Raw genomic sequence first — 13532 nt, 5'->3', positions numbered from 1 at the left:
TCCTGGCCTGGTCTGGAGAAATGGGCAAAGGAAGGAAGAGGAAGTGCTTTTAGGATGGGCCCAAAGTGCTATCTAACTGTGCTCATTCACACGTTCATCGAGGGATGCAATGCGGATGGCTGCCAGGTACCAGTCCTGACTGGTCTGCCTGCCACTGGTATATTATGGTCTGGGCATCGAACGAGAGGGAGACACACTGGTGCTCCAGCTCTGGAAAAATTGTAACTGGCCAGCAAGATGTCTCACAGGTGACACCTGAGCTCATCCTGCCCCACTCCATGGGACCCCCTTACAGGCTCAGTGGCAAAGCTTTGGATTTGATCCCCGGCATAGAGGCAGGGGTGGCTTTACTTACAGCTCACTCTTTAAGGTCATTTGTTTACACAGGTGAGGAACAGAACTCAGAGAGGAGCTTAAGAAGGGTGCAGCCACACTCTCACACACAGGCACATGCGCACACTGTGGGCATACACACAGACAACACTCAGCTAGGCATGGAGTCCTATCGCTGAAACACTTCATTTTGCCTTCCTATCTAGGGAGATGCCCACAGCGTGTCATTCTGACCACTGTTCCATGGCTCCTGTTCATCACCCTGCCTCCTGCCTGCGCTCCCTCATCAACCTGTTTATGGCCAAGATCCTCTTGGAGCTATGCAGGGAGTGTATGCTTGGTGTCGTCAGATTGTCAAACAGGCAGCGGTATAGCTCAGTGCAAAGAACACATGCCAGGTCCTGGGGATTTTTTTGTTGTTGTTGTTCCTATGCTTGCAGGTGTGAGAAGTGACCTCTCATTTCAGCGTGCCACCCCCAAGCCATCTTTAGGTGTACTTCTCCCAGCAAGGAGAAAATGTCTCTTTGAATTCTTAGTGACACCATGATATTTGGTTCCAAAAAAGGTGCCCAGTAAATCTCCAGTAACACATTTGTTATTCTTAGGCTGTGTCCGTGTTGAAGGCCTGTAGTCAGCCAGCAGGTCTTGCTCCCTAAGTCTCTACATGTAGTACGGAGAAAACACTTCCATTCTCACATTAAGTGCCTCAGACGGTGGATGCCAGATCCTTAGAGGGGACGGTTAATTCTGTCTTTACGTTTTCAAAAATGAACTAACGTCTGGTTAGATTTCCATCACTTCCTCCTCATGTGTGTGGCCCCTGTCACCTTTGCTTTTACATGACAGGCTCTCATGTAGAACAAGCTGACCTTTAATTCATTATGTAGTTGAGGGCGACCTTGAACTGACTTGCCTGCCTTTATCTCCCCAGGGCTAGGATTAAAAGGTCCATTACCCACGTGGTGCTGGAGACGGAACTTGGAGTCATGCATGCTGGACAAGCACACCTCTAACTGGGCAACACCTTCAGACCCTGAACTGTTCTTTGTCTGTTTTAGGGTCCTGTTTGGGTAGAGTTGAAGGGTATGTTATTTCCTAAGGCTGGACTGAGGTGACAAGCTACAGGGAGAAAGATCCCTGGGGCAAGGTTCCAGAGGTCACCACTCCGAGGTTGACATTTATGCTCAGCTGAGGCCACAACTGCTGAAGGCCTTCTCACCTTGAAGCTGCTCTCGCCCCCCTACACCACACCCTTCAGAAGGAAGCCACTGAGCCCAGGCTATCCTTCCAGAGTGAAGAGTTCCATTCCTCAGTCTGGAGATCGGGGTACTACTGCCTGTGTCCCATAATGGGGACTGCTCAATGGAAGCCATGTCCCCAGGAACAACAGCTATTCTGACCTACTGGGAAGAGAGATATTGGCTGGTCTGCTTGACTGGAGAGAAACAGTCCTGAAGGACAAGCTGCAAAGACACCCCAGCTTCTGAAACTGCCACCGGCCACACCTAGCCACCCAAGGCTGCCCAGGTACTCACCATATTATGCTTAAGGATCCTCTGAACCACAGGTGTGAACACCTCGATGACCACCATAGACCGGGGCCGCTCTCTGCAGTGCTAGGGAGAGAAGGGTGCAGTCAGTGCAGGCTAGTGGAGTCCCACCCACACCCCACTGCTTCCAGAGGCCACACCACACTGACACTATCAAGCCCAATAAGGATATGGTTTTCTTTACTGAATGATGCAGCTTTTTAGAAAGACCTCATGCTTTTGAGCAGGCATAGGCTCAGGGCAAAACTGCCAAGAAGGGATGTACCAAGCCTTCCGAGCTGTCTGTCAATTGCGCACAGTACCACAGTAAACTTGTTTGCAGATATTTATTAACTCATATCAACATGTCCCAGGGTCCTTATTCTGAAGTCTACTCTAGGTTGGCCTCTGGGTGCCCCTTCTAGGGGTCTGGACCCAAGGTTAAGGGTTCAAACCGATACAGTATCCAGTAGTTTTGCCTTGAGCTCTGTTTGGCTAGCATTCTGTCCCTTCCCGAGCCTTTGCAACCACTGAGCTCTGAACCTTCTTAGCAGCTTGGCTCTCCCAGAGCCCCGCACTCAGGTTAACAGGAACTGACTGAAATGTGAAGCTCTGAAGTAATAGGTTCTTTTTTATGTAGAGCCTGAAGATCATTTTATGCAATGTTTTTAGTGTGCCTGTTCTGATAATTTCCTACTTATGGTGTCATGCCAATACTCCAAAGTTTGGGGTTTTGGAGCATTTTGGATTTCAGATTTGGAGACTATAGAGGCTCAACCCATGGCTGAAATCACAAAGGTACACAGCCTGTGCAGTATGGTGTCCTCACAGGTAACTCTCTCAGGGTGTGAGGGGAGTGCTCCTGCAGGTTTCTCACAGCTTCACATCCCTTCCTTTTTTGAGATAGGGTCTAACTGGTTCAGGCTGTCCTTGGAAATCAAGGTCCTCTTGCCCCAGTCTCCACACCACTGGATTACAGGTACAAGCGACCACACTCGGCTGCTCATTTCTTTGTAATGCTAAAGTGCTAGCTGGGTTTCATCCCTAGAACTCATGGGTTGTTTAATCCATGTTAAAACAAACAAACAAACAAACAAATAAACAAACAAACACAGGCATGAGTTGCAGAAAATGGCTCAGCGGTTAAGAGCACTGACTGCTCTTCCAGAGGTCTTGAGTTCAATTCCCAGCAACATGGTGGCTCACATCCATCTGTAATGGAATCTGATGCCCTCTTCTGATGTGTCTGAAGAGAGCGACAGTGTACTCAAAATTAAAAAAGTAAATAAATAAATATCAAAATGCTTGTAATCCCAACACTGGGGAGACAGAGAGACAGGAGGGGGCTCGCTGGGCAGCTAGCCTAGCCAATTGGCAAGCTGCAGGCCAGTGAAGAAACCCTGTGTCAAAATACAAATCTGCCTCAGGAAAGGCACCTGAGGTTGTCCTCTGAATTTTGCATACAAGTGCACATGTGTGCTTGTATGGTTATGCATACACATACATGCACAGATTCCACTTCGTGGGCAGACCACGGTTAACTGAGGAACACCTGACTGCTTCAAAATTCTGGCAGCTGACAAAATCTGCTACACACATCTGTGGGTGGATTTTGGATTCTAACTCTCAACTGGATGAAAACCACAGAGGTTTTTTTTTTTTTTTAATTAGAGTAATGTTAAAAAAAAAAGGACAAGATAGGATCTTTTGTTGATTTTTGTTTGACCTTGAATACTTAGGACCATTTCAGAAAGATGATCTGCCTTCAGTCTCATTCCTTATGTAAGATTCATCAGGCATGTCTAAGCTGGAGAACATTCTAGATGTAGAGCAGCCTCTGCTGTCAGCGTCCTGCAGGAGTCCACAGGCCAAGCCTAGCTCTTCCTCCCTCGTCCCTGTGGAGTCCCTCACACTTGAATTTTTTAAGACAGGGTCTCATGTAGCCCAGGGTGGCCTGGAATTTACTGTGTAGACACAGGATGACCTCCACATCCCGATCCTCCTGTCTTCATCTCTGGAGTGCTGGGAATTACAGGTGGGAGCTGTCACACACAGTTTTAAGCAGCAATGGGGATCAAACACAAAGCCACAATGTGTCTACACTAGGTATGCATTCTACAACTATGCCTGACTTTGAAACTGAATTAGGCCTTCTGAGGGGCAGACAAGCTCTCTTGGCCCAGTAACCTTGCCCCACTGACCTGCTTGTACATGAGCCCCTTGGCCCAGAAGGAGTTCCGTTTGCAACTCTTAGTGAGGTCAATGGACCTGGGGAGGAAGAGCCCAGGGCTTTTTTTCTGGGAAACCAGAGCAGCAAAATTTCCTCAAACCTTTGTGTCTGAGATCTGGAAGATCAGCAGGAAGGGCTGTCTTAGACTCCTCAGACAGGCTCAGAGAGGCTCCAGGGGCTGGCGAGGAAGGCTTTTTAACAACGAAGCTCCTCTCCCGGGGCTGAGCCACCAGAGCGAAGATGGCCTGAAGCTCCACAGCTCTGGCCAGGTTCTCATCTCTTCCATTTAGATGCCAGCAGGGACTGCCCAGGGTTCATTTTCTCCTACTTCGCTTTACGCTAGCAGGGACCCCAGAGAAAGACTCACTTGGGGGTGGGGGTGGGGTGGGGCGCTAGTGAGGTTGCTCAGCAAGTAAGGGTGTTTGCCATGAAGCCTGACTACCTGAGTTAGATCCCTAAAACTCACAAGGTTAAAGGAATGCACAGACCTTACCGAGATCCTGCGACCTCCTTACACTCACCATGGCTCATGTGTGCACGAGCGCACGGAGTAAGTAAATAAATCGTTTAAAAGACTTTAACCAAGGTCAATTTTCTGGAATAAACATTTGTTAAGTATGAAACCAGGAGAAGGGCCTGGGAGCTGGCACTGAGCGCTGGGGCAGAGGCTTCTCTCCCATGTGGGCTTGCTATACTGGATGTTGTTCGCCTGTGTGGACCACAGGGTCCACTGCCTATACCGCGTGAAGAAAGAGGCGTGTATGCTGGGTCCTAAACTGCCCCCTGGGTGGTACAGGATGGCCAGGGTGTGAGTCACTGGGAAACGTCTCCTTATAGGAGACGCAGAGCGCAGTTTTACCCCATTTTCCAATGTCTCCAAGAGGTGGCATGGGCTTATAGAGGGGTGCAGGGATCCCCCATGGTACCCCAAGGGAAGCAAGGAAGGAGAGGGCACAAAGGAAATAATTAGTCTGCAGGGCTACGGCACAGCAGTACCAGGGAGCCAAAAGACGCAGGCGTGTGTCTTTCTAAGGTTATCAAGTTACTAGAGTAGAGTAAATACACGCGCTCGCATGCATGCACAGAGAGGGGGTTGGGGGGGGGAGAGAAAGAGTGCACGCGAAAAGGACAGACAGATCTGTGTTGCCAGTCCAGCTCCTAAGCTGCTGAGCTGTGCTTTCTGGGAAGGCCCCGTCCCCTGGTGTGCCTGGGTATGTTGCAGACAAACTCTGCTGGGAGGTTGGCATCAGGTCCCTGGGCATGCTGCCCTGCTCTGTAGCTCCTCCAAGCTGACCTGGCACACGCTGCCCGTTTCCCTTGTCCAGGGAAAGCCCTACAGCCGGGCCCCTACCCTGGGCCAGTCAGTGCTCAGAGGAGCCTTAGCTAAGAATAACCCAGCTCTGACGTCAGGAATCCAGAAGACTGGCTGCAAGCTGCCTCCCAAGACAGCCAGGAATAGTCCACAGAGAAGCCAGACGCCTGGTTCTTCCTCAGCCTGTCTGGCAGAGGACAGCAGCCTCAAGGATGGGCACCTGTGTGCCTTCTGCCTGCATCTGGGACCCTGACCAGGTTGGCAGGTAGGCTCGGCATTCAGCCAGGGCATTCAGCCCCACCTAGTTGGCACACCGTGGCGGCACTGGCCTCTGGTAGCCCACTGAGGTGATACCATACCTTGCAGAAGAATTCGCAGAGATCTGGAGGTGGGTGGTTGTTTTCCAGCAGAGGCGCAATTGCCTACAAGAAAATGAACAGCCATCAGTCAGCAGGATCTGGTGGGGGTGGGGGTGGGGTGGGAGGGAGAGGGATGTAGTCTGCAGAAGAGAGCCACTGGCAAAGAAATGAAAATATATCCCTCTACTCACCGCCGGGTAGAACGCCTTTTCTAATGTCCAGAGCAGAGCTCCGGAGTGCAGGAAGGTTCCAGGCTAGACCCACAGCGAGATGTCTAACTTTAGGGGTTTCATGCCTCCCTGGCATTTATCCATACCGCCTTCAAGCCCACAACTGACTAGGCAGCAGGACACCTTATTGGGCGAACATGATGCTATTTTCAATAAGGGATCTTGGCACTTTCTATGTTTCTAGCTCTGTAGGGAGCTGAGCTTCTGGCAGCAACTCTAAGGGATGAGCATCCAGGTTGGGCAGAGTCCTAGCTGAGATTCTGATCTTGCCCCCTTCCTAGCAACAGGCCCACTGGAAGAGGTGGCCTTGTCTCAAATGACCCTTAAACCCGCCCTCCGAAAAGTGAGGTCCAAAAAGTCTCTGCAAGTGTCCGATGTGCAGTCATCAACAAGGGGGAGTTCCTTAACCATCAGGTCGATTGTGCTTTGTGGGTGCCAGTCCTATGCACCATAGAAGGCCCAGCACAGCTATAGCCCTGCCTTGCTAAATATAAGCAGCAGCCCCCTTGCACGTGACAACCCAACCGCCTCTAAACATGCTCCAGTTCATATTAAAGAAGGCTGGGGTACCCCTCACTCCTTGAGCAACTGCTTAGAAAGTCTCCTTGGGGCCTGCTGTGGAACACCAGGGGCTTGCTGGTTTTAGGGGTATCACCGAAAAGACTGTAATAAGGAGATAAGCCAAGTCCAGGAACCATCCCAGGTGCTCCGGAAACCAAGACAGGGGAACTGGAATTGGAGAGTCGGTCGGCCTGCATTACAGAGTGAGATCCAGGACAGACTGGACAGTGTATGGAGACCTTATCTTCAAATAACACGTTACAACAGAAAAGCGCTGTCATGCAGCAAGGTGGTGGGGTGTTTACACAGTATGTGTGAAGTCCTGGGTTCAATGCCAAGTTCCAGAGAGGAGCATGGGCCAGGCACCAAACGATGGAGATTGTGGGTGACCAGGTACGCAAGGGGGTGGTCCTCTGAGATGAAGTCATTTCAACAGAGTGGCCACAGGTGACACCTTCAATTTCAACCAACACAAAACTAAAGATTTTTGGAAGAAGAAAAAAAAAAAGATATCACCTTGTCATATTGTGATCCACTTCTATTGCTGGGCAGTCCCAAGCACCTCAGGCCAGGGGTTCCCAGCCCAGTGCAAGGCAAGTTTCCACTTCTCACCACACCACCCCCCAAAAAATGTGATAGCATTCGCAACCGTGGTCCTGGTGGCCTGTGCTGGTCCATGTGGCTAGAACCGTGTGGCTTGTCCACGTGCAGGGAGTTCCTACTGATCCACTGAGAACGCTAGTCTGAGCTTGGAGAGGCGGGGGTGGGGTGGGGGTGGGGGAAAGCGCCAGCCCAGGGTGCACAGCGAGCTGGCAGCAGAACCGGGACTCAGAGCCACTTTGGTGACCTCATGTTTGGGTTACTGTTCATTCTGCGTATTACCGAGGAACGGAAGAGAGTCTGTGGACAATGACTACACCGAAGGAGAGACGGGATAACGAGGGACAGCATGAAATGAAAGACAGCGGTGTCCTGAGCAGCCAGGACACCTGTTCCTCTGCCTCCCGGAAGCAGACTATGGCTAGCTCTCCACACCAGGGCCAGACGACCCAGCACAGCCAGGCAACCCAGCACGGCCCTGCTCCTAAAACAAAGGAAGGTTTCAGGCCACAGAGGCAGCAACAGGATGGGAGGCCCCTTCTCTGCTCATGAGGCACTTCCCTAGCTCTACTCGGGTACCAGCGCAGGGCAGGGCGTGGTCCCTTGGGTTGGGTCCCTCTAGTTCCTACCAGGCCTCCTTCCCAATGCCTGTGAATTACACAGTGGGGTGGAGGAGTTAGTTTGGCCTTGACAGCAGCTGTCAAGTGCCACATCCAAATCATTCCTTCACTGATCCTTAGGCCCACAGGGACAGATAAAGAGAGAATGGGTCAGGGAATCCTTTGCTGGTCATAAAGTGATGACTGTATTCAAATGCATTGACATAAACCAGTAAGCGGGCTCCCATTTTTGTGGAATCTGTCTGTAAGCCGTGCCCTTGGCTTGGCGTGTTAGATAGGAAGGCTCATGGAGAATCCTGAGCAGCCCAAGAGAAAAGAACCAAACTGGCATTTTGCAGAGCCTGGGGCATTGAAGCCATCGGACCAGAAAGAGCAGCAGTTAAGGAAAAATAACAAGCATGTCCAACCAGAAACCCTTGGATTGCCATGAATGCCGTTCGTAAAATCGGGAACTTAAAAACATGACCAGACCTGGCGAGATGCTTGCAGAGTTAAGGGATTGGTGTGCAATCTTGGTGATCTGAGTTTGGTCCCAGAAACCCACACAGAAGGGACAACTGAATGGGCTCCACAGAGCTGTCTGTTGATCTACACACACACACACACACACACACACACACACACACACACACACACACACACACATACACACACACCATATCACACATGCTTCCTGACCCTACACATACACCATGCCCACACACAGTAAGTAAATAAACTTAAAACACTGAGGGGTTTTGCTAATTATTTTGGAAACTCAGTGCATGGCTCCTGAATATGAACCCGGGAGATAACAAAGCTGTGCCATGATGTCAAAAGGCATATTTATAAAGTAAGTCTCGTGACGGTGAACTGGCCCTAAGGGGTACCTGGTACACATCAAGGTATTTCTGTCCCAAAGGCCTCTCGGGAGTAAAAGGCCAGAGAGGAAAGGATGTCACACTCTGACGATGCCCAAGGTACCTTCAAAATGAGAAACCACCCTCTTTGACTGTCGCTATGAAGAAGGAGGGCACTTGAGCAAGAAATTCACAGAAAGCCCCAGAAGGTTCTCTGGGCTACACTGACAAGTGGGGTGACAGATGTGGAACACGTCCTTTGTTACCCTGCTTCATGAAGAACAAGACCCAGTGGCAGAAGCTGTTGCTGTGGGTGAGCAATCTCTGAGGAAGGTAATGGGAGAAGGCAAGGTCACCCTCCTTCCTTTATTCAGTATCAAGGCTAGACAACCCAGGTGTCATCCACACTAGAGGGAGGCAATGCAACGCTCTACCACCAAGCCACACCCCTAGTCCCTCCCTAGGGAACTGCAGGCAGGGGATCCCTCACCGAACCAATCTTGCATCCCCCGTGTTTTTTCCAGAAAGGGTCTGGATTAAGTTGGCTGGAGCTGGACTTGAACTCATTCTGTAGCCCTGGCAGGCTTTAAAGTCGTGATCCCCCTAAGCACCTAGGAGAACATACCTGGGCCAGTAGGCTTGGCTCAAAACCTCAACAACAACAACTGCCACGATGAAATACCAGCAACGTCAAAGCTAGGTCAGAGCTTTCTTCCTGGACCCCTCATCTGGGTATTCAACAACCACAGCTCAACACCATTTGGAAAACAAAACAAAACAAAAGGCAAAACAACAACCACAAAACCCTGTCACTGGACAGAAAGTAGAGACTTCTCCTGCTAATGTTCTTGGAGGCTCTACTATGTGACAGCCGGCACCTATTCACATTGTACCAGATGACCCACACTCTAGAGATGAGGTAATGTGCACGGGACGATAGTCAGAGGCTATGTGTCAATACATCCTGTCTTCCAGACACTTCTTAGACACTTGTAGAGTCTGACACCACAACCACGGGTCCTGGGAGGCATTTTTTTTTTTTTTTTTTGGTGGTGCTGGGAATTGAACCCAGGACCTTGCACTTGCCAGCTAGGTGTCCCAGATACCAGATACTGTCTTGTATATGTATGAATGTGCACCATGTGAGTGCCTGGAGCCAGGGATAGTTGTTAATCACCATGCGTGCTCTGCAAGAGTAACAAGTAGCTGGGCAATGGTGGCGCATGCCTTTAATCCCAGCACTTGGGAGGCAGAGGCAGGCGGATCCCTAAGTTCAAGGCCAGCCTGGTCTACAGAGTGAGTTCCAGGACAGCTAGGGCTACACAGAGAAACCCTGTCTTGGAAAAGACAAAAACAAAAACAAAAACAAACAAACAAAAAAAGAGTAAGAAGCACTCTTAGTTGCTGAACCATCTCTCCAGTACTAGAGGATCCAATGGGCTCCTCTGACTTCAAATGGCACTTCTGGCACATGGTACACAGACGTACATGCAGGCAAAACACCCATACACATAAAATAATAATTATTTTTTTTATTCAGTTCTTCTAGTAATTGTCATGCCCAGGTCTAGATTCTCTGAGCTTGAACCCGTGTTCACATTAAGTCTGCTTTCTCTACCATCACAGGAAGCGGGCCTGTCCGGGGTGTATGTGTGTCAGCCCATGTGCCTCTGCTGATACTCAAGTAGTACCCACTGATGGTTTCTATGGCTTGGGGATCTAGCTGGTGGAATGAGAAAGTTCTCACTCAAGTTCTGATAGAAAAGTAGGTACACAGAGAAGGACCTAGTGCTGCTAACAGGGGACTGACTGTCAATAGGTTAACTATGAGGACACACTCCAGGCTGGAGGGGGAGGCTCCAGCAGATGTGGTAAGGATGTGAGCTCCTCACAATGGCGGTTATGGTAGTGAAAGGGTGTGTGTGGGGAGGGGGAGACTAAACTGGGGGGGGGGTACTAGACTGGTGGGGGAGAGGAAAGGGAAAGGGGAAAGAATGGGCTTTAATGTGGCCACTTTAGCCAGGACCTTCAGAATAAACTTCTCCCTCCCTCAAGGCCATGGTATCCAGCAGGACCTCTGTAATTCTCAGACTGGCACTGACCCAGAAGGTATCACCGCTGCCTTGTGCACACTGGTCCATTCTTTAACCATCTTTCCTCAGGTGACACCCCCCACCCCCCTTCACACAACCAGGTCCTGGAAGCACCCTGCTGTCATCTCCTCTTAGCCCCACCCACCCCATCCAGCAGAAGAGACCAGCTGCCCCTCCCCTGTGCTCTTCCACCACCCAGAACCAACCCTGCCCTTGCCTGAGACTTGTTTTGATTGTGACTGATCTGCTGAGGCCCTGGGATCGACTAAGGAAGTCCTCAATGTCAGGGCTGGCCTCTGATGGGACAGAGCTGGGTTTTGGCACACTCACTGGCTCAGGCAATGACGGTTTGCTTACATAAGCTAACTCATTGACAGGATACTGGGAGAAGGTGCTGGAAAGTGAGTGTGGGGAACCCAGGTTGGCTTACCCCATCCTGTCAAGAGCAGTCAAAGACAGCTGGAGTAGGTGTGCCAACTGTGCGCCAGGTGCCGGACTAAGGGAGGAGGCTCTACTGATCCCACTGAGCTTTGAAACACCAGCAGCTCACCTCTTGATGTAAACACAGGGGCCCAGCTCAGCTGGATGAGCCCCAGGGGCACTGAAACTGGCATGTTACCCCCAACCACAGCCCCTCCTCACAAGCTCACCCGGTTCTCTCCAGAACAGGGTCCTGCTTCGTCTCCACTTCTGGCTCTATTTCCCAGTTTCCTGCTCCTGTGTGCTTTAGGCTCTAGCATCGCTGAAGCTTCCACAGTACACACCGCAAGGCTTTAACCTCTGCGCCTTTGAATAAATGCTTTGCTCTTCCCTGGGTGCCCTTTACTTATCTAGCAAACATCCTATTGATGCTTCAAAGCCCAGCTCAGATGTCACCGCCCTGGGAAGCTCTCTGGCCCTGCCTCCCCGGTTCTGTCAAGGCACACTATATACCTCTAAACGGCAGGGCTGTTTCTACCATGTGTGGACTCAGGTAAGAGTTGGACATATAATACACATCATCAGTTGTCGCCCTGCTAATTAAGGTCAAAGTGTCTACACCACTGTCTGGCTAGCCTTCTTCTTCTCTGACCTTGTCTGGGGAGTTCAGAAACCCCCACACCCCTCTGCCCTCCGAACATCATGTAGCCTTGGTTAGATTATAGGTTCAGCTTCCTTTCTTGCAATCAGAACCCACTCAGCTAGCTCCTGGGATTCTTGAAGTGCATCCCCACGCTAATGAGGCATCTTGGTACCTGAGCCTTCAGCCAATGACCTCCGCCCACCCTAGACATTCCTAACCCCCTTTCCCCAAACTATATAACCCTTGATTCACCCTGAGTAAAGTTGGTCTGTTTCCCCGAAGCTGGTCCCAGTGTGTTGTTACTACTGCCTGTACTCCGGGCCGTCTGAAACTCCGTTCACAAACTGCATCCTTCATCCTCGTGGGGCAGTGGCCAATAACCCCAGGAAGAAGGGAGACCCACCACCAGTGCAATCCCATGTCTCTCTTTCCCATTACGTGTCTCAGAGCTTAAAATTGCCCAGGAAAAATATTTTGCACCCAAAGGTGCCTAGAGCACTGCTGAATTCTGAGAAAAACTAGCCTACTGTATGTACCGGAGGGGTGTAATTCTGGTTTTATGCAGTGGATTAATTAGAGGACATATCCAGGGCAAGAAAGAGCAGGTTTACCTGTCCAGTGACAGGGCAGCAGAGACCTGCTTGCAGTGAACCCCAAAGAGCCACTGCCAGGCAGCTAGGCTCTGCAGTGAAGGGTGGGGATGGGCAGCCAAGTGACTCAAGGCTGTGGCTGTGGTGCACGCAAGCTGTGCTCTGGGAAGAAACTCAGTCTGGACACCAGACTGGGGCTTGGGGAGGAGGGTAGGGGATGTCAGGCAACTTACCACGATGATGTTCTCGTGTTCCTGAGTGGTCAGGTTTGTATTCTAAAGAAGTGGGTGGAGAAAGAAGAAAAACACAATCAACAAAAATGGCCATTTGATCCCAAGGATCCACAGTACTGCAGACTGTTTCCAGTGCTTTCAACCCTCTCCCTCAACCATGTACAGTGACTACTTTCTTCACTCAACATACCAGGGCAACTCTGGGACAGAGCAGCAAAGTGGCTAGTTATCGTTAACTCTCAACACAACACAGCCCAAATTGGCCTGTGGGCATGTCCTTACGGGACTATGGAGATCTGATTGTTGATGGATGCAGGAGAGCACAGCCCATTATGAGAGGCGCCATGCCCTACACAGCTGGTCTTGAGCTGTATAAGAAAGCTGAGCATGAGCTAGGAAACAGTGTTCCTCCATGGTGTCTGCTTCAAGTTCCTGCCCTGACTTCCCTCAGTGACTGACTCTGACTTGTAAGTGGAAATAAACTCCTTCATTTCCTAAGATACTTCTGGTCAGGGAGGGTTTCCCCCCACCCCCCACAACAGAAAGAAAATCAGAACAGAGGGTAAAAGGAAAACTGAGCTCCCCACCCACGTCTCACAGCTCTGAGGCCTGGGGTGACTCATGTCTTGTTGAGACTCTGTTACTACTTTGGCAAATGGGGGTTCTGATACCAGCATCTCATGGGACTGTGGTCTGAGGATTCTGAGTGAGTTTTAACAACACTCCTTAGAACCAGAGGGCAGGCTCATAACACAGAAGAAAGCAGGCCTTTTGTGAATTCACACTCGGTGCTGGGTAAACTTTTATTTTAGATCAATGTTATTTCAGTGGTTCTCAAGGTAGGCTCCCAAGGAACACTGGGGTATGAGTGCCCCTAAGATGCTCCAGCTAAATGCACATCTAAGCAACAGACCTCTAAAAAAAAGCTAGGCTAATAAAC

General features: G+C 50.4%; 1 protein-coding gene across 1 annotated transcript in view; it reads right to left on the bottom strand.

The window, feature by feature from the left end:
- Cmip (c-Maf inducing protein) overlaps positions 1-13532 on the bottom strand; it is a 206451-nt gene that overhangs the window by 31972 nt on the left and 160947 nt on the right. The window contains exons 5-7 of the mRNA XM_031341528.1: positions 12593-12634; positions 5764-5826; positions 1869-1949 (exon numbers count right to left, since the gene is read on the bottom strand). Coding sequence (XP_031197388.1) covers positions 1869-1949; positions 5764-5826; positions 12593-12634 — 186 coding nt within the window. The remainder of the gene's footprint in view (positions 1-1868; positions 1950-5763; positions 5827-12592; positions 12635-13532) is intronic.

This window comes from Mastomys coucha, unplaced genomic scaffold (genome assembly GCF_008632895.1).
Source record: "Mastomys coucha isolate ucsf_1 unplaced genomic scaffold, UCSF_Mcou_1 pScaffold22, whole genome shotgun sequence".
NCBI classification, from domain to species: domain Eukaryota; kingdom Metazoa; phylum Chordata; class Mammalia; order Rodentia; family Muridae; genus Mastomys; species Mastomys coucha.
Note: the sequence above shows the minus strand (reverse complement) of the source record. Positions and strands in the feature narration are given on the sequence as shown.